The sequence below is a fragment of the Anopheles cruzii genome, chromosome 2, assembly GCF_943734635.1.
Source record: "Anopheles cruzii chromosome 2, idAnoCruzAS_RS32_06, whole genome shotgun sequence".
NCBI lineage: Eukaryota > Metazoa > Arthropoda > Insecta > Diptera > Culicidae > Anopheles > Anopheles cruzii.
This window is the reverse complement of record NC_069144.1, coordinates 21,114,285-21,139,495: the sequence shown is the minus strand read 5'-3', so window position 1 is coordinate 21,139,495 and position 25,211 is coordinate 21,114,285. Positions and strand designations below refer to the sequence as shown.

Genomic DNA, 25,211 nt, shown 5'->3' with positions numbered 1-25,211 from the left:
AACATATTTTGCATTCTGACCAAGCGCAGATTCTACGAGTGGCAATTGCAATTTTTTTAAACAATCGTTGGTTCGTTTGTATGATATACGCATACCTCCGACAGCAAGGGTTTGCCTTTTGATCAATGATATGATCCGGAAAAACTTCTTTCAGTGTGCAATACACGTTTGGTTTACAACTTTTCGCTTTCGTCCTTGATGAAACGTGCAGTCATTAGCTTGTTCTTCATATTTATCGTTTTTAGATGATTTCGACGAAGGTTCAGATCGTGACTGATGTGATTGTTAGCAGACAGTTTGGAGCTCATAGCCGCCGCATTGAGTGGAATGATTATGCTTACGCGAACCGATTACCTCAGACGGATTCTCTAGTTGATCAGTTGCACAGTTTGGTTTTTTTGGTGCATTAATTTATGAACAGCTTGATTTAAATTGATCAGAGAGTAGACTTTACTTACACGATGATAAGTTAAATTTGTACAATGTTATTATAAGCTTATGCATTCTAGTATTATTACAACATAATACGAGAGGTGTGTCCGATTGGAAAAAGTTTACAAAATAGAAGATAAAAGCCGATCTAATGCCTAATTTTTAGTACTACTATTTGTTTTTAAAATTCGTAGAAAAATTTAGGTAATTGCCTCACAACATTATGCAGCCTAATAGTGGTGTGCGATACCTTATTTCTTCACCAGCTTCAAGTCACGCACACTCCAGTGCTATTCTTTTAGACTTACGTAGTTATCCTTTATTTAACCGCCTCTTCTCGTACAAAACCACCTATAAACACTCGAACATTAGTGTTCAACTCAGCAGCGTTTAGTGAACACGCAGTGGAAAAAATACTTTCGATATCGGAGTTAAACATCTAATCCGTGCAAAGGAGTTTTACTGTTTAGTTTTGCTAAGTTTGCAGTACATTTTAATTGCTAGTGCTTAAGGAAAGATGCATTGCTAGCAGCCACTAAGTACAGGATATTGATCGGGAAACTCTAGTGTAACTCTCATGCCTTAGAGCAGATGCGCATATGGGCTGACAACAGCATGACGAGTTGCTACATGACCCTTCGTCATTCGTTTCTGTTGGATTTTAAGTTTTATTGTACATCGCCCCTATTGTAGAACCACACGAATGTTAATATGTAAACAAACTTGTTCCACGCGTGACACGATCACGATTCACGCTGCTGGTGAAACACGGCAGTGCACACGTTTGATGCAATCGATGAGATAATCCAAGCTGCCTAAAACCGACTGCATCGGCGAAGACGCAAAAATCAGCTGCTTCAAATAATACACAGCTCTAGTAGTGCTGTTGCACAGGAGTGCTGTGAATCCTAAAACATTGTCTAGAAAATGTAATCAACCGAAGCAAAGCAAGCTCTGAGTAGAAATACAGATATGTCAATGATTACAACTGCAATTTTCTAAAGGAACGTCTTTTTTTGTTCTTTCCTCGAAAGTAAAACATTTTTAAGCATTTTTGGATAACGAAACAAACCAGAACCAACGAAAGAAAATCAAAGAGACCTATATGCTTGTTTTTTGCGTAAAGGCCACCAAGTTATGCAAATAGTTGTGGAGTGAAGACGAGGTGCAAACATTTTAATTTCTCCAGAGCAAACCGTGTGTTGATGTACAGCGATACCGTTGAATGTATGATGTCACCTTTGTCCTACACTGTGTACGGTTTTTCTCAAACATAAATTATAGGGTCGTTTCTATTGTTCTCACTGCCAATCGAAATGTAGGGTTAACTACAGGCACTCCGACAACAAACGCCATTGAGTTGTTCTCAAACTGGTCATCGCCATCCAACTTCTGTACATACGTTATCGTTTGCGTTGTTAAAATAGTTTCTTTTTATTAGCACTTTTTCGGAAGTCCCAATGATAATGTTCGTTCACGTATGCCTCACATGCAAATCATCGTGTTCTCTCATGATAGGCGCACCGGACTCTTGTCCTCGCACTCTCCTGTGTGTTTTGTGACATAGTCTATGTTCGTGGCGAGAAAAAGGTGAATAAACCGATAAGTTCTCCTTATTGTTTTTTACCCGATTTACACTTACTCTTCTGTGATTCACAGTTGTACTTTTCCATCACGCACGTATTGCCGAACGTTACCGTGCTCCCTTTGCCTTCCTTTGGGGCACCGCATACTGGGGTGTAGTCGGCGGTGCACACCTTTGTGCACTGAGACTTTTCCGCCGGTATGGCGCACACTACCGCCAGGATCGCTGTGAAAAAGAACGTACAAAAAAGATACCCATATTTGTTTCAGGATTCTGGATTTTTGCTACATCTGCAACCCCTATTTACCAAATAGAACAATTGCCACACGCATTGTCTCGGATTGTGGTAGGTTGCGGGATTGGTTCACAAAACCGAACTTTATTGGTTGCTGTTTCGTTTGATACTGCCGGAGCGTATTCTCTAACGAAACCTAGAACACAGGCTCTGGTTTTATTCAATAAACGCAAGTTGATGACCCTGATGGAGGTTGATTGTGTTATGCATGGCTTCGCCTCGGTGCGGTGGTGGTTCCTCCCGGAATATGATCTGCATATATTACCATCCCTATGCGCTTCACGGTGGATGATCCGTTTGAGTGTGTGTTATGTGTTGCGTGTTTTTTTCACAATGTCCGAAACTTAGTAATCAACAGATTCACGATGTTGGAACCTGTTGTTATAGAGCGCGCGGGGAATGAAAAAATGACACGCTATTTAATTATGTACTTAGGGTATTTGCAAAAAATCCCCACTTGCTCATCATCACCAGCAGCGTGCTTTCTCATTGAGAGGAGCCAACGACACAGTCAGCCAAAAACGATTGTTGAACAATTCCTAGGCAACTTCGGATTTGGATTCGGTTGAGTAACTCGTAGGTCACAATCCTCATTGGGTTCGCTCAATGCTTTTAGCCCATTAACGCGCCTTGACCAGTGTTTACTCTTCTAATAAACAAGGTTTCAGGCTTTTACAGGTACGACATTAGCCGCGAGTTTTGCAATCACAAATCAAGAAAATAATGGCAGACTTCACTTATCTGGACAAAAAAATGGAAGTCTGCATAGAATAGCCCGTTTACCGTTTGGCTGTAGGGTTTTGCAGTGAAAAAAGTGAAGTAACCTTGTACTATGGAAACGATGATTCATCAGTGCCATTCAGTCACACCCGGTAAGGATTAGGCAACATTTGATGTTTGATGTGACCGTGTGCGATACGAGTTCTGCGGATTGTTATCAATAATGTAATGCTGTAGATTTTTAATACTTGACCGGGGGCTCTTCACTCTATGTCATCAGCGATAAGCAACTAGATAAACGGGTAAAGAGTAAACGATTCGCTTTTAAATAAATATTCATCTATATGATTTTTATTATCTTTGACATTTGCTTGTCTTTCACTTTCTGATCTCTACTAATTCATTAGTGACTTCCTGCCTGGCTGAACTGGCCCATTTCCAAGCAATACATCCGTTTGGTTTTCATTTCATGCCTTGTAGCATTGATTTTCCATTCGCATAATGGCCCAAAGCAAAACTGAAGACGGAGTCGGAAAACGGTGAAAGCGAACCTACACACACACACAGTCAAACAATACTAGGAGAAATTGAGTACGCGGCACGGGATGCAACAACACGCTGAGCAGAAGCACAAATAGAACTAAACAAGGTTTGTACTACCACACTTCTCCAAAATAAAGTTTATGCACGAGACAAGAATGAAATCCACAACCTATCGGAGGCGTCCACTGACTGAGCCCCTCAAACTGTACCACTGTTGTTCTTCCGTGAATTCTGCTCTCACGATTCCATCTACAGTAACATGTTAAACATTTTCTCCATCGCCATCATCATCGTCTTATCCTCGAGTTTATGGATCAATTTCCTAGCCACGACTGGTACCCGAGCGTGGCCCGCAAATGAAACATGTAGGTTAGCGTTTGAAGCGCAGTTTCTATTCTGGCCTTTTTTCACTGTGCCGTCTGGTGTGTTCTTCCGCGTTCTTGGTGAATTTTTTTCGATCTTTTAAAAATTCTTCCGCCAAGTCTGCCCGCAACGGGTGCTCTGGTTCGGGCTCATTGACAAGCTCTATAAGTGATTGGATGACTGTAGAAGGCGGGAAAGAAAACAAAATTGAGCGTAATGGAGGACTACAATGAGGCCACGACTACTTACCCTGATCGGTCTTCGTTGCCGGCTTCCAATTCTCGGCGCTGATGATTGGCAGGCATACCTGCCCCTTTTCATCAATGTTCGGGTGATAAATTTTGGTTTTGAAGGAAATCTTTGGAGGCTTGAAAGGATATTCGGCCGGGAAGGTGATCTCTATTCTGAACGCGCCCTTGTTGTAAGGGACGTTGTCCTTGAAAGGGGTTGAAAAAGAAAGATTAACACACGATATTCGTTGGGCCCCAGCCTTCCTAGCTGCAGTTTGCAGGCGGAAGACAACAAAACTGCATTATAAATAGACGTAGTGCCCAGTATGTCAAGGAAGCGTCTCACGCGGAAAGAGCGTTTACAATGACCACATAACGAAGAACATAAAGCACCGATTGAGAAAAAACGCGCTCCTTGTTTCCTCGCCAATAGACCGTGACACGTTTGCGATGTGAAATTATCGAATTTCGTAGATTAGTTAACATCCATCGCTATACATACCGGTACTATTAAACCTGACCACAGCAGCAAATTGGATTCATCGACTAGTATGTCACGGAATGATTTCATCCCCGACGCACGGATATCTGCGAGCTCCTGTAGAGAAAAGTTTATGAATCGATTACGCATGTTTAGAAAATGAAATCTGGCACACGAGAAAAAGGCATTTTCGGTTGTTATCGTAGAAACTTTTACAGCTCTGCTAATTGCTAATTGCTCACTGCTCCCGGTCACTGGCTCCGAAAGGTACGCCTGTTCCGGGGTATGACTGTAAGCAATGTTTGCTAGACATTATTTTGAATACACCCACTGAACTTATTCGATCACTTTACGGTAACCGGTTATCTAGGATATTCGCGTCATGAACCAGCAGAAAACAGTGTAAAAGGTTGCTTTTATCAGAGCTAATCTTGAAAAATTACCTTTTGCAATCGCCGTGTGGCTGCCATTTTGCACAAGTTTCCTAAAATAAAGATTTTGACAGTCTGACAGATGTTTTTACTCAATTTTTTCGCAAACTGAACAACGGATTACGAAGCTTCTTTTCATTAACGCCAGAGTGCTCTGGTGTCTAGGACGTACTTTCAAATTTAGTGTTGTTTTATCCTTACTCTATGTAAGATTGGAACCAGCGGGAAAAGTAAGTAGTAAATGCTAATGTAATAATGATCCTTCTAGATCCCGAAGTTTGTTACTCTCCGGCATGCAATCTGTGGAATTAGTTAAAACTAGGTTTTTTCACAGGGTCAGATTGTTATGACATTTAGCGTACCACGAACTGTCAAAATTGAAACAAAACTTTGCCTGGCCGGGACACAAACACAAGAAACACGTTTCCACAGACTTCCGTGCCCAGCACTTTGCGTGGTAAAAGATGAACAAAGGTAGATACATTAATTTTGCTCGTAAAAAGAAGTTTAAAGGCCGCAGTGGACATTACATAAACGGCGGCGATGAAGTACCGGACGAAGCCGATGCGAGCAATAATGGATGTCAACGGAAGGCGAAATCGAAACAGAGTGCGAATACATTCAAGTTCTCCGTGAAGCAAGAGGATGCCGAAATCGAACGGCTGCAACAGCTGTACGAAGACGTTTCGTTTCAAGCAGCATCGGTGACAACATTCACGGATTTTCCGTTGTCCAAGAAAACGCTCACCGGGCTGAAGGAAGCGGGATACGTGAAGCCGACGATCATACAACGCGATTCCATTCTTTCCGGATTGCGCGGAGAAGACGTACTGGCGGCAGCAAAAACGGGCAGCGGCAAGACGCTCGCCTTTCTCGTCCCGATCCTGGAACGACTGTACGTGCACAGGTGGACGCGGATGGACGGATTGGGTGCGCTTATCATAACGCCAACGCGCGAATTGGCACTTCAGATATTCGAAACTATGGCGCAGGTTGGAAAGCATCACGATTTCACGACAGGCCTCATAATTGGTGGGCAAAACCTAAAGTTTGAACGCAGCCGGCTGCATAACCTTAACATCATGATCGGAACACCAGGTCGCTTGCTGCAACATATGGACGAAAATCCACTGTTCGACGCCACCAACCTCAAGGTGGTCGTCCTGGACGAAGCGGACCGCTGCTTGGACATGGGATTTGCGACTACAATGAATGCCATCATCGAGAACTTGCCACCCGTCCGGCAGACGCTACTGTTTTCTGCCACCCAGACGAAATCGGTTCGTGATTTGGTGCGCGTGAAGCTCACCAATCCTCACTACATTGCACCCCATGAGCACGAGCAAACTGCGACACCGGTGAAACTGCAGCAGAGCTACGTTGTGGTCGAACTTTCCAATAAGCTCACCATGCTCTGGTCGTTCTTGCGAACGCATCCGAAGCAAAAGATTATCGTATTTTTCGCCACCTGTAAACAGGTGAAGTATTTCTATCAAATTTTCAAAAAACTACGACCCGCGAACCTGCTGTTGCCACTGTACGGCGGGATGAACCAGGAGAAACGGAACCAGATTTACGCAGAATTTTGTGGGAAAAAGAGCAACGTTTGTCTACTGGCAACGGACGTGGCCTCGCGCGGTCTCGACTTCCCGAAAGTCAACTGGGTAGTGCAAATGGATTGCCCCGAAGATGTGACTCAATACATACACCGTGCTGGACGCACCGCACGTCTGAACACCAGCGGTGAAAACCTACTCGTGCTGTTGCCGCACGAAGAGCAGGCCATGTTGCAGTCACTGGAAGGAAACAAAATCCCCATCAAGCAGATAAAAATCGACGAACGGCAACTGTTCTCGCCGTTGGTGAAAATTCAATCGTTGCTTGCACAGTCACCTGAACTGAAGGAATGTGCCAAGCGGGCCTTTGTGGCTTACATCAAGTCCGTGGCGTTGATGAAGAACAGGGAGGTGTTCCAGTTGCAAAAATTAAACCTGGATGGCTTCGCACAATCGCTGGGACTGAACGTTACGCCTCGTGTACGTTTCCTGACACGTGGCGCAGCAGGTCGTAAACCGGCCGCCGCTGGTGCTGCGCAATCGGCACAAACCAATAAAGGCATGAAGGTGGTGCTAGAAGACGACGACAGTGCCAACGATCAGAGCGAAGACGACGAGTTACTGAGGGTGAAACGGGTAGATCATGCTCATGAATTACTTCAATCCGACGAAGATGACGATCGCGACATAAACCGATCTGAAACTTCCATTCCCGAACTGCCGAACAGCAAAAAACGTGTTTCGAAAGCAAAGATGGTCAAAAAATCGCTAGTCATTAGCAAGCGTACCGTGTTCGATGAGCAAGGCGTCGCCATTGATGACGATGGCACGGAAGCTGCGTTGCCGCAGCGTTACGATATAAACGAAGCACGTTTGAAACTTCAACAGCAAGATGCCGCAGATAAGGAACGCTACAAACAGCTGAAGAAGGCCAAAAAGGTGGTAAAGAAGGAAAAGGAACGCAAGAAAAAGCTGGAAGTCGGCATGGATGAGGAAGGTGATGACTTTGGCAACGAAAGCGACACTAGCGTCAATCTCGACTGGCTTCCGGATCCGGACAAAATTTACGGCAAACAACAACAATCGGATGAGAGTGCGAGTGACAACGAGGCGGCACTGTCTGAGGCGTCTGAGCAGCACAGTCCACTTCCGCCCGCTAAAAAGAAACGAATGATCTTAAACCGAACTCAAGATTTGTCCCTAAACGAAGCGGAAAAGTTGGCTATGAACCTGTTAAAATGATACGTTTGTCGAAAATGTGCAAAATTAATAAACTTGTGTCCACAGTTGTGTCCTTAAGAGAAGAAAGTGTTTTCTTTCCCTAACTCAACGGTACTGCAACGGTAGATATATGTTCGATTGGATTGTGGAAATAATAAACCGAAGAAAATCTGTATAAGGTCTGGCAACAACCAGACCGCCAGAGCTCTAAAAGATACGTTGGCGAATTTTGGTGGGTTTTTTTAATTGCCGTTCGATGAAATTCAAACGTAAAGAAGTTTTCGAATTTATTTTCTTCAAAGAGATTGTTCGATTCCGTTATTTAACATCCGATGCCGTTAATCCGTTGTTCGAGCGTCAAGATCAATGACAACAGCTGACTGACAGTTGCACAACGTTTTGGCGCCAACATCCCAGTAAACAGCAAACATGTTAATGTGAGATTATTGTGCATCAGGAGCAAGGAGCAAACATGTCCGAGGAAAGGTCGAAACGAAAACTATCTCCGGGCATCGATTATCAAAGGGAAGTCATGCAATCGGCCAGTAAATTCTTCAAAACGGAGCAACCACTGGACGCCTGTGGCAAATCGGAAGCTGAAGATGCTGTTTCAAAAACCTCCAACGAAAACGAGTTCTGCGTCGATGCAGCTGATTTCGATTCGGACGCCGATTGGTCTGATTTCGGGTACACCATAAGCAAGGAAGTAAGAATTTTTTTTATATTTTCGGCATTACTTTTGCGGCTAGCGATCGAAACCAGCGATTTGTTTTTTTATATTAGCAATACACATTGGATTTAACAACTTGGAAACGATGCAAGGTGCTAAGCGTGGAAAAACGTGCAGATCAAGCTGTACTCGTGACTCTAGAAGAGAAGAAGAGTAAGGAAAAGGCCAAATGCTGCTTATGTTCACCTTGGTAAGAGCACAGCGTTCAAAACACTTCAACAGGGCAAACTAATAACTTGTGTGGTTGTCCCCCAGGAACACCCTTGATCACATCGTCCCCGGCTTGATCGTTTCGGTGATCGCTTCGAGTGTAAAGAAAGATATCGACTGCTTCGTGGTCGATGCCAACGAGGGCATGTTTGTTACAAATCCCGATCTTCTGGTCTCCGGAACGACGGTAGTTGGTTCGCTGTTTTGTCAGCGCCGCGGGGTTCTTCAGGAAAACTTTCGCTTGTTTGATGCGGAAAATCGAGAGGTAAGAACACTTAAAATAAGGGCTTTCGTCACTCTGCGATGATTTTTGTTTTGTTTTTATCTCTAGATGCATGTTGGAACCCTGGTTCATTCAGTCTTCGAACAATGCCTGTTGGATACGAGCTGCCGTTCACTATCGGATGTTCGACGCATCGCTGAAAGTTGGATTAAATCTGCAAAAATGGTTTCTACGTTGTACGTATACGACATCAGCACGGCCGATGCGTTGGCGGCAATGGATCCATACATTGCAGAGATCGACAAATTTCTGAGACAACACAGTGTGCATCCAGGATCCAGCAAAACGATGACGTCTGATGCCCCGGCCACTGAAGGTGCTGCTTTTACGATAAAACAGGTTAAAGACATCGAAGAAAATATCTGGTGCCATCAGCTGGGGATCAAGGGAAAAATCGATGCCACGGTCAGTGTTGCATACGGCAACACGAAGGGTTTATCGGACGGCACAACCCATGAGCTGATGCCGTTAGAGTTAAAAACAGGCCGGGCAAGTTACTCGTTCGAGCACATCGGACAGCTGGTGCTGTACGAAATGATGATGAATCTGGTTGGGCATCGCGTAAACGGAGGATTGTTATTGTACCTTCGCGACGGCAAATGTAGCAAAAAGTCTGGCAATCGTAACATAAGGCGCGATTTGATAATGCTGCGCAATGAGGTTGCCCACTACATGGACCGCTGGATGATTGCGAACGAACGGAACACCGCACCGAACGGGATGGAAAAGCAAACTAAACCACTGGTGCCTTACCTTCCGGAACCGATCAATCATGCGCGTGCTTGTGCAAAGTGTCCTTACAACACCGTTTGCACCGTGATGGCTCAACGCGAACCGGGATCCAGCACGCGATCGCCTGATCATGGTTTTTCGATCATTGCACCGGATGCTTCCGGTCACCTAAGCAACCAACACATTGATTACTTCATCCATTGGACAGGCATCATCTACCTGGAACAGAGAGATACGGCCGCCGGTGCGTTGGATACATTACTGACTCTTCGCATAAGTGTAAATTTATAAATCCCCCCCTTATCTTTACAGACGGTAGCACTCGCGCCCTGTGGACGAAAGAACCCCGGAAACGCGCCGAAAAAGGTTGGTGCATCACAGATCTGCAGCTGGCCAGTCCGGTGCGTGCCGTTGACGATCTTTACTTCCATACGTTCACGATGAAAGCTGATCCGATCATGACGGCTACCGGCGGCGATGATGAAACAGAAGGACGAACAGCGTTGGAGGGGTTTCGACCGGGTGATTATGTTATATGCAGTACGAACTATCGGATCGCTGTGTCGGCCGGGCTAATCGTTAGCTGGGTTGGCCGTGAGCTGGTTCTATCATTTGAGCGCGATCTCAGTGTGAATTACGCTGGCGAAACGTTTCATTTGGATCGGCGTGACGGATACAAATCGGGCAAATTTAACCTGTCCAATCTAGCCATGCTATTAGCCAATACGGATGACGCCGATCGCTGTCGACGGTAAGTGATGGAACACACCACACCACCACGCATGGTAGTTATCGAGACTCTCGACCCAAACACAGGATCATTATCGGACGAGAAACGCCTGTGTTCGCGGAGGCCATTTTACCCAAACCAATGATTCCGCGGGCGAAAGCATTGCTAAGTAATTTGAATCGTCACCAGAAAATGGCGGCTCTAAAGGCGGCCGCAACAAAAACCTACTGCCTGCTAAAAGGGCTGCCGGGAACGGGCAAAACACAGACGATCGTGGGGATTATTCGGCTCCTGTTTGCTCTCGGCCACTCGATACTGCTAACGAGCAACACGCACTCTGCGGTCGATAACGTCCTGAAGCGGTTGGCCAAGGACAACGACCGTGACGAAAATGGCATGCACGAGAGACTGAAGTTTATCCGTATTGGCCCACTGGAACGTATTGACCCTGCCGTACGGCCATCGTCGGCTACCGTACTGAGCGAACAGTGTGACACACCCGAAAAACTGAAGCACCTATACGATCAATTCGTAAGTCCTAGGTCAATTGTTCCTGTGCTTCGCGATTTAGACATCCGTCCGATCCTTACAGAATATAGTCGCCGTTACCTGCCACGGAGCATCGCATCCGTTGGTGGTTCAACGAACGTTTGACTTCTGCATCGTAGATGAGGCAACGCAGGTTTTTCAGAGTAGCATCATCAGACCTCTGTTGCAGTGCAAACGATTTTTGCTTGTTGGTGATCCGGAGCAGCTGCCGCCTGTCGTTAGATCCAGTGAAGCTCGGTAAGTTAACACGATGCAAACCAATATTGGCGTTTGGTTTTGGTTGGCAAGTTTGCATCATCAAACTCAAGCTCTTTCTTGTGTTGTCTTGTATTTGCATTTTTTCCCAAATCCAATAACATTATTCTCCCAACTCCAGTGCGTTGGGTGGTGATGAAAGTCTGTTTCACCGATTGGATCAAGAAGGTGCATACTGCACTCTGCCAAGCCAGTATCGCATGAACCGTGTCCTCACTAAGCTGGCCAACGATTTTACCTACGGCGGAAAGCTGATATGCGGCAATGACGCCGTTGCGAATGCCATGCTCAAGCTGCCCGATCTACAAACATTGCGCCAGATGTATACAGTAGAAAGGTGGCTTTTAAGAACGATATCGAACCAGATAGACTTGTCGGCGATTATGCTTGACACCGGCAGCACATGTCAGCTTAACGAAAATTATCAGTTTTCCGAATCATCGAACACTACGGTTCGGGCGAGGAAAACTGCCGCCTGTAACAATCTGTCCGAGGTCGCGCTAACGGTTTACATCTGTACTGCGCTGTTGCGTGCCGGAGTAAATAGTAAATCGATCGGTATAATGGCACCCTACCGGGCTCAAGTGGAGTTGATTCGCCGCCATGTGCGATGTTTGCTGGACAAGCAGAAGTGTTGGCGGCCACGATCCGGCGATCAGTCGCTCCACATAGCCGATGAATCGATGCAAACGCTCTCGCTCGATGAGTGCGACATAGAGGTTAACACCGTCGATCAATTTCAAGGAAAGGATAAGAAGGTATGCCACACTTCCCATTGGGCTGGACCAAATGTTTATTGTCGTTGTTTTTCAGTTGATAATATATTCCTGCACAAAAACAAACAACCTGGCGGATGATGCTGCGAAGGATAAAGTCGACGAGAATAGTGAGTTGCCCGGTGCTAAGAACAACGAAATATTGTTCGATAAGCGACGTTTAACCGTCGCAATCACACGAGCGCAGGTGAAACTTATCGTCCTCGGTGATCGCAATCAGCTGAACTCTTATCCACCGTTTAGTAAACTGTTCCAAACGATCAGTAGGATCGGTCACGTGAAGCTGGTCGACAAAAAAGATGGATTTGAGTGGAACAACTTGTTCGAGTTCCTCCAATCGCTAAACGATTAACGGCTGGCCCCAGTTAATATTATGGTTTTTTTTTACAAAAATGTTTTCTATTAAACCGTTAAACAACCTTTACTTTACTTATGTCTCGTTTCTCAATCATCCGCAACTGCTTCTTTCGCATGCGCTTCAGCTTGGCAGGGTTGTTGATTATCTGAACGATCTCAGCCTTCCGTTCGTTCTCCAATCTTCTCCGTTTGTTCTCTTCCCGTCGTTCGCGCTTCTCCTCGTTCTGACGCTTTCGTTCGTCCTTCAGCGATTGGGACAGCTCCTTGATTTGCTTCATTTCCTGCCTGTACGCTAACCTTTCTTTTGTTTTCATTCGGCGTATCGTCTTCTTTACTACAGCAAATCTAGAACATTAACGATCCATCATTAGACTGTTCGACTGTTGGCACGGTTTTTCCATACGCACCTTTCTTTCTGCGTCTTCCAAATTCTACCCGATTTTGGTTTCCCTCGAACGTGCGCATTCAAAGCACTTTCATCATTCTTGGTCGCTTTCACCGTCGGTTTATCTGCTACGGGTTTGGACTTTTCCACGAGTGTTAAATTATCCGATTGCTTTATTTTGGACAAAATATGGCTGATATCGGGAGTAGCTTTCAATGAATCCATCTTAATAAAAGCCGCTGCGTATGCGGCACTTTCAACTCAGTGGTTCAAGACGTTTTTGTTTTGATTTCATTCCACATGTTAGTCGGGCGGACGGGTGACAGTTGAAAGCTGGTGAAAATTATACTATCTACTTTATTCACATTCTGTCTGTCTTCTGTCTCTGGGACAGAAGGTTCGCCAATATTACTGCAGAGGGCATTACAACCTCAGGCATAATAAAAAGTTAAATCAAACCTTTTCTTCTCAATTGCTATCAATATTATTGGTATTTTATGATAGGATTGATGATCAAAAATAGTAGAAAGCGAGCAGTTCTACGACAATGTCGCAAATAAGACAGCTGATAGTTATATTAAATTCAGCCGATCAGCTGATGTTGGGCACTCACACTATCAAAGACAAATGTCAAAACATCATGTGCGTTAGTGCGTCAGTAGCAATTATTAGCGCCACGAGAATTCATTCATTAAAGTAATCTTATGTTTCATAACTTTGCGTTCCTTTCTCTCTCCCTTGAGAGACTAGCGTAAGTGCAAGATGGTGCCTTCAAGAATGTTACGACATCCCTTGGTTAAAGGAATGGTCACGTATACTTTTCTCTGGCCAACCGCGAATCTAGTGCAACAGAGCCTAGAGGGGAAAAGTTTTGGTATGCTCAGCGCGCGCGCTCTTTCTCTTAATATGTAGTTCTCATGTTTTCTTGTTTTGCTTGCATTTACTACGTTTAACAGACTCATTTGATTACGGCCAGTGCGCGCGTTATGGTTTATATGGAGCGCTTTACGTTGCGCCAACGCTTTATGGATGGGTTCGGTTGTCCTCGCTGATGTGGCCTCGAATGGATTGGCGGACGGCGATTGGCAAAGCAATTGTAGAGCAGGCAACGTATGGCCCGTTCGCGGGAGTCAGTTTTCTCTTCGTCATGACTTTACTTGAAGGACGTTCAACTACTGATGCGGCACGTGAAGTGCGGCTGAAATTCCCGCAAACATACGCCGTTGGATTGACGGTTTGGCCACTGGTTCAAACGATCAACTTTGCCCTCGTTCCTGAGCGCAACCGCGTTCCGTTTGTGGCTGCCTGCAGCTTTCTATGGACGGTTTTCCTAGCCTTAGTCAAACGCAGAGACGCTGCGGAAGAAGACACCAAATGAATGTATAACGAATTTTGCCAACAATTCCACCGTTAGTTGATAAAGTTTACGGGTTTCTCAGTAGCGCGGGACAAAGTCCTGCGGGTAGAATCTTTGTGCTAGTAACTATTGCGGAACTTTTCCATATACTGCACACAAAAGGGTATTTTGCTTGTGAAAATTAGGTAACTATTTTTAATATGATCCTTTTGCTTTTATAACTTATTATAACCTTTTCCACTATGCCAAATAAATAGAAAAAAATGTGATCAATCATTAAATCATTGGTTTTATTTGAAATTGTTTAAATAACCTTTTCATGGCGAACTTCATACAAAAAGCTTAAATTAAAATTGTCAAGTAACTGTAGCGAATTTTTGAACTCAGCAATCCATATGTAGAATCAGTTGAAAAGTTGGTTGATTCAAAATAGTGACAATTGGTCTTGGAACACGAAGGCTTACGATTAACTTTCTTGTTCGAAGCAAAAAAGAAAAAAGCAAGAAAAGTTTGGCCTGTGACACACTGCAATGCCGAAAAGCAACGGTCACAACGCGTCGTTGCCTTTGCCTTGCGCTGTTGACCTGTGATCCGTTCGATATCCTTGCGCGGTTGTGAACATGTTTTTGTAAAGTTCTTGGTGAAAATTGGTTTCGCTAGTCCTACCGACACTCGCATTTGTATCGGTTTTCGTTTTGGTTTGGTTTTCGTGTGATGTGATGATTTGTTTGTAAAATTTCGCCAAGAAATCGCTTAAGGACTGCGCGGAACACTTAAGTTGTGCGCAAAATAGGTTTGTGATAAGACCGGGGTTCTGCAGTACGCCCGTGGTGATCTCTATTTTAACAGCTTTTGCAACGCAATTTTGGCGCACCGGTCTGCTGAAAAGAACCCCCCGGCGCTACACATTTATCATTCTTGCCTAATGTAATCCATCCATCGTAGAATTGAAGGCAGGTAAGGAACGAGTTAGATTAAAACGATACGTAAAAGGATCATACTAACACACAAACGGCCGAATCGTACACACACAAACGCGCGCGCGCGCGAGAACATTTACTGAAGAAGCTTCGGCGAAAACGTTAGGAGTTTTGCCCTGCATTCAAGAAGACATCTGGTCAACGGCGTTGCTAGTGTTGGTGAGAACGTAACCGCTGCGATCGTTAGAGAGTTTAAATCGAGAGCGGGCTGTTCTAACCGACCGAGGTTTCCCTCTGGCAAGGATTTGGCGGTACTGGTACTTTTGTGCGACAGGGTTCGGCATTGGGAGAAGGTGACGCGCGCAACAGATGTTCTTTACAGTTTCTAACTCGAAAGCAGTTAAATCGCTTAAGCTTTCTATAATATACTTTAGCTTTTGATTAACAATGCGGGCGCTAAAACTTTGGCCTTCTTGTTTTACGCTTAATCGCTCGCTTTAATTTGCCAATTTTCTTTTCCAACCCTTTAGCGTTCCATGCGGTGATGTGATTTGGTTAAGTGAAAGTTTTTTTTTTGTTAAAAGCTTTATTAGTGCCCGATCTTGCCTAACCAACCCGGTAACCTGGAGCACACCGCAGAAACGGTCGCAGGTTAAAGGATTAGTTTTCACAAAGTCCAGCTTCTCTAGGCTTATTCTGGCTTCGACTACGCAGAGTTGGTGAAGCGTTCCGGTAACCGACGTGGGATTAACAACCGACGTTGTTGTTTCGTGGCGAACGTTAATCAAAGACAGCCAACGACCTATTCCTTGAATCAGGATGCCGGCGAACAACCAGTCGTCCAACACAGCCGGGGATGTTAAGCCACTCGGGCGCGTTTCGCATTCCACGCGGTAAGCAATAGACCTTGGAGATTTACAGGGTTTTTTTTCGTACAAGTTCTTTGCTTCGCGCTGTAGCGTTGAAATCGGAAAATCATTTTCTACAAATTTTCATTTTTTCTAAGATTCGCTTTAAGGATGTTCTCTGATCTATGATGGTTCAAGTGTTGGTAAATACACACACACACTCATGATCAAAGCATACTAGATGTCTTATACACGATATTTTATCACAGTTATATTTTTGCACACACGATCTGAAACCTTGCTAGAATTGGTGCTTGGTCTTTGGTGCAAATTTTAAAGTTTCCTAAGTGTGCCATGACCAATTTTCACTTGATTGAGTCGATTAACAGGAATGAAAAAGACGCAGATATTATTTTTTTAAGCTCGTTGTAGCTTCTGCAACAATTCAAACAATTACATTTTTACGCGATTCGTTAGCTTTATTATATCCATTCTTTCATCATTACGTTTACGAATGCAGTTATCGGGTGGCGATGGAAAAGCAAAGCTTGAAGAGCGTAGTCGAAGATCAAAATGCCGGAGGTGGCTTACTCCCCGGCATTAAGCGCAAAGCAGATGTCAGTCCCCTCAAGCATGAGCAGGGCACGAAACGTTTTGCCCTCGGCAACCTGACGAATGCCGAGGCCAGCGCTGGCAACATTGTGGCCACCGCACAACCGACGGCCGTTTCCAGTGGGTTTCTGAAGAACAAAACCATCCACAAGCTGCCGAAGCCCCTTAGTCAGATGGTGCAGCAGCTTACGATTCGGGCCCGGAACTGCGATGGTAAAAAATCGTCAACTAAGGTACTTGAGCCAGAAGGTTTTTCCTAATTTTTGCACTGAGAATGTAATTTTCTATTCTACCCAACTTCGGTTCAAACACAGCAAGTGGCACAGTCTCACATGTACACCAAGCCGGACATCAATGGCCCGGAGATTAAGGGGCCAACGAAAATTTTAACCAGGGCCGCCATGCGCCAACAGCAAGCCCAGAAAGCGGTCCCAAGTGGTAGTGCAAAGGAAAATGCGCAGCTATTGGAAAAACTTTCATCGGTTGGCGGCGACAGCAACAGTAAGATCGACGCAGAACCACAGAAGCAGCAGCCAGCACAGCACCAACCACCGAAAACACGGGCCTTGGAAGTCAAACGGACGAACGTCGTTGAGGTTGGCCCTTCCATGGCTAAGAACGAGCCAAAGAAAAAACACTCAGGACCTTTATCGCCAGCACCGGCACCGACTGTTGGGGGGAACAAAGTGAAAACTCGCTTGTCGAATGACTTCGAAAGCGACAATTCCTTGTACGTAACAGCACTGGACTTTTCCAACGAAGATGCAGCGGCGGTTCGGGTTTCGGAAGCTGCGTCTAACGTGCCCGGAACCCGGGTGCCTGCCACCAAGCTGCAAGCGAATGGAGGAATCAAAAAGGCGGTCCCGCCGGTACTGTCCACGGTAGGTGGTCCGCCTGTGACGCGCAAGTCATCGGAAGTATCCAACGATACCAACTCGGCGGAGAGACCAGTGGCCGAAGTGCGGATCGCGGAAAGTGTAAAGGATGAAAAACCGATCGTTGCCGTTGCTGATGTGGAGCCAAAGTTGAAAGCTTCCGAATGTTCGCCCCGCAAACGGACCCCGGTCGGTGTTGAAGATTTCGATCTGGCTAACTGGAATGACATCTACCAGGTGTCGCACTATGCGCAGGACATTTTTGAATATTTGCGCGAACGTGAGAGAGTGTACGTCGTGCCGGACTATATAGAACGGCAGCCGTTCGTCACCAAGTGGATGCGAGCCGTTTTGGTCGATTGGATGGTGGAGATACAGGAGTCGTTTGAGTTGAATCACGAAACGCTCTACTTGGCCGTGAAGATTGTGGATATCTACCTCTCGCTTGTAGTGATCCAGCGGGAGCTGCTGCAGCTGGTGGCCGCTGCGGCTCTGCTGATTGCAGCCAAATATGATGTAAGTTGTCGTGGTCGACATTGCATTGTAAAGTGGTGTAATTCTATCTTCGCGCCTCCCCCCGCAGGAACGTATTCCACCGACGGTGGACGATTTCATTTACATCTGTGACGGTGCGTATGATCGTCCCGAACTGATCAAAATGGAGCGCACCGTTTTCCATGCCATCGGATACGATCTCGGCATTCCGCTGTCCTACCGCTTTCTGCGTCGTTACGCCCGAGTCAATCGCATTCCCATGCCCATCCTGACACTGGCCCGTTACATCCTGGAAACAAGCTTGATGGAGTACGCGACCATCCAAATGCTCGACTCGAAACTGGCCTGCGCCGCTTTGTTTATAGCACTGCGCATGAGTAACAAGCCGGGTTGGAATGAAACGCTCGAATATTACTCTGGTAGGTTGTTTTAAGTGTGAGTGCCAAATTCTGAACCCCCCCCTATTACCAAGTCATTTTAACTTTAAACTCAGGTTACAAAGTGGCAGATTTCAAGGAGGTAACGATAACGCTGAATACCTGCATGATGCACCCGAAGTCGACGCTCAACACCGTGCGCCAAAAGTACTCACACGAACTGTTTTTTGGTGTCGCCAAGCGCCCCGTCATCACGAGTCTCGACAAACTGTTTGAAGGAACGTTCGATGGGGACGCAGTTTTCAAGCTGCCCACTGCCATTTCTACAAGCGGCGCCGGGGAGGATCGGGAGACGATCAAGAGAGGGAGCGACTGAGCGGTTGATCATAATTAGCCACACGCACGACGAATCCTCGTATTTCAGACTGATATTGTGTTCCACCCGGTTTCGAACGCTTCCCGGAAAGTTCCAGAGGGGGTTTTCAGTTGCCATTTCCTATAAACGACAATCTGCAAATGCGCAGCTCCCAATGTTTTTTTTTATTATTTAAGTATATTCCTTTAAGTGACATTAAGCGTTTAATCGGCTCTTTTTGGGCAGGCGTTTTTTGTGACGCACGCACACACGAGACCGCATATGCAGCACAGTACAAAACGATGCTACAACGGAGAACTGAGCTGATCAAGAGCGACCAAGCGGGGATAAATGTAGGCCGATTAATGCTTTTACCTCATGCTGCATCTCAAATCAATAAACACGTATTTAAAGTTGTGGACAGTCGTCCATTGATTAACCGTCGAGATGCTACGTAATAGTTTCAGAAGGGTCGGTGCACGTTTTATCACCATCCTTCAATCTTCGTTTCTATTAGTTTTTTAGCCTCTTTGTTCATTAATATATCATTTTAATCTTCCCTCACTGCCCACGATTTGTTTTTCCATCCATTCCAGGCGATGTTAGTGTTTCTTATGGAACGTTAACTCTACTATGTTTACGGGATTAAGTGTTTTTTTCTGTCGGAATAGAAACTCTTGTTCGGGTATTTGCGCGGAATGTTGATATTTCTTCGAAAGACTGCGTAAAATTTTAATTGAACGATACAAAATGTGAAAAATAAAGTTTTAGTATACACAAAAAAGGGGGCTGCTGTTGATTCTAGAAGCTGAAACTAATGGTTGGCAATTGGACTACAGATTGCTTAGCCCAGTTCGGATAAAAATATTCAGCATTTCGTAGAATAGTCGTAATTATTGAAGAAACTGAATTTATTTGATGTAGAATTGCCCCTTAACGGAGTCGCAAGTATGAGGCAGTTCAAAGAGCTACCTCAATCAAACGCAGATAGTACTCGATGTGATCCTTTTCCTGTAACAACAAAAACGCGCACGGGTTACTAGATGCTGGCTGCCAAGCGAATGGCGCTTTTCCTACCTTCGGATAGTGTGACGATTGTTCCAGCTCGTAAAACAGATGTTCGCAGACCGTCAGAGGGAAAAGTGTCTGGTGGCTAAAGCGACCGGTGCTAAAGAATCGTGCCTGAAACAGCTCAACGGTCCGCTCGTACGCCTCTTCTAGACGGCCGTGGCACAGGTATGAGCGAATCAGCTTTGATGGAGCGTTTTCGAAGCACCACTCCTTCAGCCAGTTCGGAACGTGGGCCCCACGCAACAGGACGCGGTTCAGTACGGCCAGGTGGGCATTGGTAGCTTGGTCGTCCTGCTCTTGCCCCAACATGTGCCGCAAATAATTCCACGCCGTCGATACACTGTCCGCACCAACGGTTACGTCAGAAATACAGTTTTCGTTGAGCCACGTGAGGATGCTGTTGCTCGTCACGGGATCAGCGGTGGCGCTGCGGCTAACCGAAAGACACGCGTTGCATAGATGCTCATAAACGGTAGACACCATCGACGGGGCTCTTCGATGCGCTAGCTTCAGCGCCAGGTTATACATCTTGCGACTTAGTAGCAGCGCGATCAGTTCTGTTGGCTCCAACGAAGTGACCAACTTGAAGCCATCGACGCACTGCGAAAGCTGCAACGCACAGTAAGTGGTCATCAGCTGCTCATCGAGATCCTTGAGGTTGACTATTTCAATCCGGTCCTCGTCCTTGCTCGACGTCACCGCCTGTTTCAAGATGCGAAGTGCGATTAGAATTTGGTCCATCGGCGCACGAGAGAAGAATCGAAGATGGATCGCTACCTGTAGCGGGTTGTTTTCCAACACGGGACGTAAAATCCACGCGTACAATGGTTTTATGATGGCCAGTGAGTTGAGACACTTCAACAGCGAACGATAGAACCGGTTCAGGTGATCGTAGCTGTTACATTCGATGTAGTTGCGCGTCGCCTCCTCGTACGTGGTAATGGCAGCTGCAAAGTTAGCAAGAATGCATTCATAATCCGAGACAAATTGCCCTGTGTGGTCAATGTAGTTTCCGCACCTTTCCGCAAGTTCAGTTTGTTGGTGAAAAATGAGTAGAGAAAATCATACTGCACACCGTCAGCGATATCGGACGAGCGAGCATTCATCGCGACGATGGCGCTAAATTCCTCCTCCAGCCCATAGTACGGCAGTTCCATGAGGATGTCCAGGCGTCGCACCGAAAACAGCAAGCAAATCAGCTGCCGCAAACAGTCCTTCTTCCGGGCCGGTTCGCAGTTTTTCGTCAGCGCATTGTACGCTTCCTCGTAGTGGCCCAGCTCGATGTGGCTGCTAAACTCGATGCTCTGAAACATCGCCTGTTGCTGCTGCTGAATTGTGCTATCGATGGCCGAATGGACCAGCGTCAGGACACCGTCGTAAGCGCCGTAGCACTCGAACAGACGAATGAGTCGCAGGTAGAAGGCGCCCAGCACTTCGTACGGCGATATGGTGCGATTTTTGTCGTTTTGCCGGAGAAACTTTTGTAGAAAACGTTCCACTTGTATGCCCTTCAGCGACAGAGGGAACAGATCGAGGGACTTGGCAGTGTCACCGAGCATCAGATACGACTTTGCTTGGATGAAATTTCCTGAGATAAAACGAAACACATATTTTAATTCTGAATCTATGTTCATGATTCTATAAGCATGGACTACGGAAAAAAGCGCATGCAAAACACATACTTGAACAGCAGTTCCATTCACACCAATTGCGCAATAAGCGCACGTACTCGTCGATGTGCGCATGCAGATCGTTGTCGGACAACCATTCACCGAACAAGAAGTCATCGCTCGAAGGGCATCTGTGTTGAGGCATTAAAATAAATCAAATTATTGCAAAACAAAAAAAAAGGAATCAATCCTTACATGTAGCTCAGGATAACGTTTGATTTGTGCAGGAAGGACAGCGTGCCCGAGTCACTGCTGTCGTTAGACGTCGTGGTTGAAGACTTCTTACCCGACCATAACGATTCATCGTTCAGCCGGGACGTAGCGTACGCTTGGAGCAGCGTCATGGACGTGCGAAGGTTGAGCGGGAAAGAGGCCGCAATTTTGGTGCTGCAAAGGAAACATTTCACGTAGTTTTTTTTTCTATTACCCAAGGGTCAACAACGTTTCGCTCACGTTTTCGTCCAATCGAGATCGATGCGAGTCTGAGCGATCCAGTTCATGACGTGGTAGCACCGGAGCATCATTTCCGTGTCTGGGCGGTACGTAGATTGGATTGCATCGAGTACGTCGTACTGCAGTTTGGCGTGATGCTGGACGACATGCTCCAGGAGCAGTAGGTTGCGCAACAGTAGGTAGCGCAGCTGTATCGTTTGCTTCGCCGTCGCCAGTGCCAGCTCCCCGGCAAGCCCGTCGCCGGTGCAGATGGATAGGTAATCGGCCTCCGTTGTTCTCGAAAGCCACGCGCCCATATCATCACCCCGATCGGCCGGCTTGAGGTAGCGTAGAAGGTGTCCGATCGCTTCCGGTAGATCTTCGAGCCGCTGCAGAAATGCTGGCATCATGTTCTGTGGGGTAGAGCAGTGGGCTTTAATATACAGCGTACACCACATCGAACCGTTGCATTGTGCGATAACTCACGTGGATTAGGTGCTGATTTTGTGCCGCACCGATAGGTGACAGGTCGTCCCCACCGGTCTCGTTTCCCCGGCGTTGGTGTACGTACCCATCAAACTCTTGCTTTTGGTCGGTGGTAAGCGCTTGGTCCATTTCGCGCAGAAAGTTTATCAGCAGCACCACTTCTCCCGTGATGTGATCACCCCCTCCGGCCAGTTGCTCTACGGTTTGCACAGTTTGTGGTGTGTAGAATGCCACTTCGAGCCGATCGCAGGGTCGAAAGAAGCTGACGTACTTCTTACGCACCATGCCGGCGGTGATACTCGGCGGCGATGCCATTCCCGCCACTATGGCTGGTTCTTCCAGCAGAAATAATCCGACCGGCCGGGACGACTCGTAGCTGTACTGGGTGCAGTAGAGGTAAAACTTTTCCCACAATCCATTCGACAGCTCGAGCAGCTGATCGTCGTCCATGGGACTGCTTTGCCGGATGGTGATCCGTTCCTGCTGCAGTTGACTTTCGATACAGGCGAGAACGTACCGCTTCAAACGCACTATGCTCCCACTGCCGCCACTTCCGGCCACGCCGGCAAGATTGCGGTTGAACATCTGGAATGAGGGACAAGTGTGGTTGCGGAGGGGTTTTACGTTGAGCCGTCACGTGCTGCACCTACCTTCAACGTTTTCCTGATCACTTTGTCCGGGAAGAGGCCCGAGTGAAAAATGCGATTGCAGTAGACATCCCGCAGGTCGGTACCAGCTTCCACCAGCGGTGGTTCGCTGTCGGCAGCATTCTCGAGCACGACCGGCACCCAAACGTTGGCATCAGGCATCGGGCTCCACTCGTCGTTCGCCGACAGTGCGTAGGCCATCGTTTGCATCTCACCTTCGGCGTTACACCACAACGACCAGAGCCATTGGTCGGTCAACTTAAAGTCGATCAGATCGTAGTTGGGCGCCATAATCGTGCCCGCGCTTTGCAGTGCAAACGAGGAGATCGCGCCGCCGTTTGCCTCGATCGTGAGCGCCGGTAGAAGGATGATGAATTCCGAAAACGTTTGAAACGAAAAGTACAGCGCCACCAGCGATTTGGAGCCACGCAACACACAGCTGTGAACTGGAAGAGTGGCGGAAACTGGGGCTGAAAAATTGGCCACCGGCAACACACGCGCTTAGGCACTTACACTCCGTTTCGCTGCCCTGGGTGTACTTGGAAAGATACTCGGCGGCCAGAAACCGTCCACAGGACGACCACACGCGCAGTGCCCCGTCGCGGTGCAGTGTGTACAGAAGCGGTCGTCCATCGGTGAGCGTGGCCGTACCGAAGCACATCGTTACCACCTGGCTGGTGTGCGACTTTCGGCGCCACGAATCGGCGATGGTGTTGATGAACTTGGAAATGGACAGTGGGTTGTGCTCGAGTTCCACCAACTTGACGTCCCCCTTGACGTCACCACCGCCACCGCCGAGCTGCATGGTGAAGAGGTAGAGCGAGTTTACCGTAGCGACGGCAAACTTACTGCAGCCAAACTCGGGACAGTGCATCGCCGCCGCAGTTACCGGAAACGATTGCCCTGTTCAGGATGGTAAGGGGAAGAGGTTAAAAACGAGGCACATTGGACACAAACCCGTTTGTTTCCCTTCCGACCGCGCCGTACGAACCTACGTCGTTGATGAAGGTGTAGCAATTCGGAGGGTCAGTAAACACCGCTTCGCTTAGCTTGAGCAAAACGGAATCATGTTCGATGTGCATCTGATGGTCGGCATGGGCTGGCCGTTCGATCGGCACCCGGTGGAAGCTGGTCGTGGTGGTGATCAGCAGAAAAGCCGTCGACGGCGTGTGTCTGTCGATCGCTACTGCGAGGATTGGGCTGCCCTCGAACGTTATCTTCACCTCGTGACACACGTCGTTCCGGTGCAGGCATATTTCGGTCAGAAAAATGGTTTCCCTCAGCGTACGCCTGCAATACACGGTCATGGTGCGGTCAACACGAGGCGGGATAGCAAACGTTACGTTGCAAATCGGGTTTGTTGTGCAAATCGTTGTTACCAGTATATGAACGGGGTTGGCTTTTGGCGTCCCTGGGTGGTGGAAAAACTGAAGCCTCCGGAGATCTCGGACGTTTTCGAATCAACCAGCATGGTATGGTAACCGCCTAAAACGAACTACGGCGTAAATAGCCGGCTCCACTTAAAAACGGAAGAGTCCGAACTTACCGGACGCTACATTGAGGCTCTTTCGCTTGCTTCTTAGCAAACTTTGCTGCAACAGCGGCACCTCACGATACTTTGCACCCACAGAGCACGCCATGACGGGATCGAGCTAATCGACGGCACGGCCACAGGAAATGAAGATGAGTAGCAGGTGCTGAATCGCACGCCTTTTAATTGAACAATTTGCGAATAATTCGGTGGGGGTCGAAGCGCCGAAATGCAGCCGGTGCGTCTTTACCGCGTCGTTTGACAGTTGGCACGCTTTTCGCTCACGATGCTGTGTGTGTTCGTTGTGCAGGGTTGCATGGCAGGGCTCCGTGTGGCATTTTACGCGTGTCGACGCGTGAGTTCCGCGATCGCGCGCCCGAAGGAATGCGCTACCAACACCAGCATCCGGCACAGGTAAACATCGTTTTGACATGTTGAACAGGCCAGTATAGAGACGGGAAAGGCGCAGTCGAGTGCGAATGCAAACTGTGTATACTGTTATTATCTGTGCTGCGTGCTTAGAAGGAGTGGAGACGATTTCTCACAATTCCATCACCAATCCGCGGTACGTGCGACCGAGTTCTTTTTCGATTTTGACGTTTGTCCGTTTCGAACGAAACGGCTCCCTCACTTTTGCGTTTGCGAGTTTGGTGGCAGAGGTGACGGGGCCG

The 25,211-nt window shown here is 47.0% G+C and overlaps 8 protein-coding genes across 8 annotated transcripts; 4 read left to right on the top strand and 4 right to left on the bottom strand.

Moving 5' to 3' along the window:
* Window positions 1-1,835: 1,835 nt before the first annotated feature.
* LOC128267671 (turripeptide OL11-like) lies at window positions 1,836-2,485 on the bottom strand. The gene is made up of 3 exons (XM_053004559.1): window positions 2,325-2,485; window positions 2,075-2,242; window positions 1,836-2,000 (listed from the first exon to the last, which is right to left on the bottom strand). The coding sequence occupies exons 1-3, from the start codon at window positions 2,347-2,349 to the stop codon at window positions 1,942-1,944; spliced, it is 252 nt and encodes an 83-aa protein (XP_052860519.1). The 5' UTR covers window positions 2,350-2,485; the 3' UTR covers window positions 1,836-1,941.
* Window positions 2,486-3,356: 871 nt separating this feature from the next.
* Window positions 3,357-5,139, bottom strand: LOC128278023 (ubiquitin-conjugating enzyme E2-18 kDa). Its single transcript, XM_053016656.1, has 4 exons — window positions 5,093-5,139; window positions 4,671-4,766; window positions 4,188-4,374; window positions 3,357-4,118 (listed from the first exon to the last, which is right to left on the bottom strand). Exons 1-4 carry the CDS (start codon window positions 5,117-5,119, stop codon window positions 3,967-3,969), a joined length of 462 nt encoding a protein of 153 aa, XP_052872616.1. The 5' UTR covers window positions 5,120-5,139; the 3' UTR covers window positions 3,357-3,966.
* Window positions 5,140-5,544: 405 nt separating this feature from the next.
* Window positions 5,545-7,878, top strand: LOC128267743 (probable ATP-dependent RNA helicase DDX10). Its single transcript, XM_053004644.1, has one exon. The coding sequence runs from the start codon at window positions 5,545-5,547 to the stop codon at window positions 7,876-7,878; it is 2,334 nt and encodes a 777-aa protein (XP_052860604.1).
* Window positions 7,879-8,329: 451 nt separating this feature from the next.
* On the top strand, window positions 8,330-12,479 carry LOC128278652 (DNA replication ATP-dependent helicase/nuclease DNA2). Its single transcript, XM_053017383.1, has 9 exons — window positions 8,330-8,563; window positions 8,641-8,777; window positions 8,843-9,062; window positions 9,129-10,056; window positions 10,125-10,563; window positions 10,629-11,073; window positions 11,135-11,328; window positions 11,468-12,104; window positions 12,160-12,479. Exons 1-9 carry the CDS (start codon window positions 8,330-8,332, stop codon window positions 12,472-12,474), a joined length of 3,549 nt encoding a protein of 1,182 aa, XP_052873343.1. The 3' UTR covers window positions 12,475-12,479.
* LOC128278111 (coiled-coil domain-containing protein 86) lies at window positions 12,138-13,124 on the bottom strand. The gene is made up of 2 exons (XM_053016773.1): window positions 12,887-13,124; window positions 12,138-12,824 (listed from the first exon to the last, which is right to left on the bottom strand). The coding sequence occupies exons 1-2, from the start codon at window positions 13,087-13,089 to the stop codon at window positions 12,533-12,535; spliced, it is 495 nt and encodes a 164-aa protein (XP_052872733.1). The 5' UTR covers window positions 13,090-13,124; the 3' UTR covers window positions 12,138-12,532.
* Window positions 13,125-13,550: 426 nt separating this feature from the next.
* Window positions 13,551-14,456, top strand: LOC128268113 (mpv17-like protein). The gene is made up of 2 exons (XM_053005130.1): window positions 13,551-13,738; window positions 13,821-14,456. Exons 1-2 carry the CDS (start codon window positions 13,627-13,629, stop codon window positions 14,240-14,242), a joined length of 534 nt encoding a protein of 177 aa, XP_052861090.1. The 5' UTR covers window positions 13,551-13,626; the 3' UTR covers window positions 14,243-14,456.
* Window positions 14,457-15,960: 1,504 nt separating this feature from the next.
* On the top strand, window positions 15,961-18,851 carry LOC128267343 (G2/mitotic-specific cyclin-B3). The gene is made up of 5 exons (XM_053004154.1): window positions 15,961-16,034; window positions 16,510-16,834; window positions 16,916-17,992; window positions 18,060-18,390; window positions 18,465-18,851. Exons 1-5 carry the CDS (start codon window positions 15,961-15,963, stop codon window positions 18,722-18,724), a joined length of 2,067 nt encoding a protein of 688 aa, XP_052860114.1. The 3' UTR covers window positions 18,725-18,851.
* A 772-nt stretch (window positions 18,852-19,623) lies between these two features.
* Window positions 19,624-24,649, bottom strand: LOC128267846 (nuclear pore complex protein Nup160 homolog). Its single transcript, XM_053004792.1, has 13 exons — window positions 24,556-24,649; window positions 24,389-24,494; window positions 24,001-24,299; window positions 23,523-23,912; window positions 23,013-23,455; window positions 22,363-22,947; window positions 21,898-22,289; window positions 21,640-21,831; window positions 21,457-21,575; window positions 20,793-21,362; window positions 20,552-20,721; window positions 19,781-20,476; window positions 19,624-19,714 (listed from the first exon to the last, which is right to left on the bottom strand). Exons 1-13 carry the CDS (start codon window positions 24,647-24,649, stop codon window positions 19,664-19,666), a joined length of 4,107 nt encoding a protein of 1,368 aa, XP_052860752.1. The 3' UTR covers window positions 19,624-19,663.
* Between the last annotated feature and the right edge of the window lie 562 nt (window positions 24,650-25,211).

Bases quoted from the DNA above. Each gene is read 5' to 3' on its own strand.
- LOC128267671 (XM_053004559.1), bottom strand. From the start codon at position 2,349: ATGCGTGTGGCAATTGTTCTATTTG. The intron at 2,243-2,324 runs GTAAATAGGGGT...TCTTTTTCACAG, and splicing joins TGTGGCAATTGTTCTATTTG to CGATCCTGGCGGTAGTGTGC. The intron at 2,001-2,074 runs GTAAGTGTAAAT...CCACGAACATAG, and splicing joins CAACTGTGAATCACAGAAGA to ACTATGTCACAAAACACACA.
- LOC128278023 (XM_053016656.1), bottom strand. From the start codon at position 5,119: ATGGCAGCCACACGGCGATTGCAAAAG. The intron at 4,767-5,092 runs GTAATTTTTCAA...TTTTCTCTACAG, and splicing joins CCACACGGCGATTGCAAAAG to GAGCTCGCAGATATCCGTGC. The intron at 4,375-4,670 runs GTATGTATAGCG...ACCCCTTTCAAG, and splicing joins GGTCAGGTTTAATAGTACCG to GACAACGTCCCTTACAACAA.
- LOC128267743 (XM_053004644.1), top strand. From the start codon at position 5,545: ATGAACAAAGGTAGATACATTAATTTTGCTCGTAAAAAGAAGTTTAAA.
- LOC128278652 (XM_053017383.1), top strand. From the start codon at position 8,330: ATGTCCGAGGAAAGGTCGAAACGAAAACTATCTCCGGGCATCGATTAT. The intron at 8,778-8,842 runs GTAAGAGCACAG...GTTGTCCCCCAG, and splicing joins TGCTGCTTATGTTCACCTTG to GAACACCCTTGATCACATCG. The intron at 10,564-10,628 runs GTAAGTGATGGA...ACCCAAACACAG, and splicing joins GACGCCGATCGCTGTCGACG to GATCATTATCGGACGAGAAA.
- LOC128278111 (XM_053016773.1), bottom strand. From the start codon at position 13,089: ATGGATTCATTGAAAGCTACTCCCGATATCAGCCATATTTTGTCCAAA. The intron at 12,825-12,886 runs GTGCGTATGGAA...TTAATGTTCTAG, and splicing joins TGGAAGACGCAGAAAGAAAG to ATTTGCTGTAGTAAAGAAGA.
- LOC128268113 (XM_053005130.1), top strand. From the start codon at position 13,627: ATGGTGCCTTCAAGAATGTTACGACATCCCTTGGTTAAAGGAATGGTC. The intron at 13,739-13,820 runs GTATGCTCAGCG...TACGTTTAACAG, and splicing joins CCTAGAGGGGAAAAGTTTTG to ACTCATTTGATTACGGCCAG.
- LOC128267343 (XM_053004154.1), top strand. From the start codon at position 15,961: ATGCCGGCGAACAACCAGTCGTCCAACACAGCCGGGGATGTTAAGCCA. The intron at 16,835-16,915 runs GTACTTGAGCCA...GTTCAAACACAG, and splicing joins GTAAAAAATCGTCAACTAAG to CAAGTGGCACAGTCTCACAT. The intron at 17,993-18,059 runs GTAAGTTGTCGT...CTCCCCCCGCAG, and splicing joins TGATTGCAGCCAAATATGAT to GAACGTATTCCACCGACGGT.
- LOC128267846 (XM_053004792.1), bottom strand. From the start codon at position 24,649: ATGGCGTGCTCTGTGGGTGCAAAGTATCGTGAGGTGCCGCTGTTGCAG. The intron at 24,495-24,555 runs GTAAGTTCGGAC...AGTTCGTTTTAG, and splicing joins GAGCCTCAATGTAGCGTCCG to GCGGTTACCATACCATGCTG. The intron at 20,722-20,792 runs GTGCGGAAACTA...CTAACTTTGCAG, and splicing joins CAAACTGAACTTGCGGAAAG to CTGCCATTACCACGTACGAG.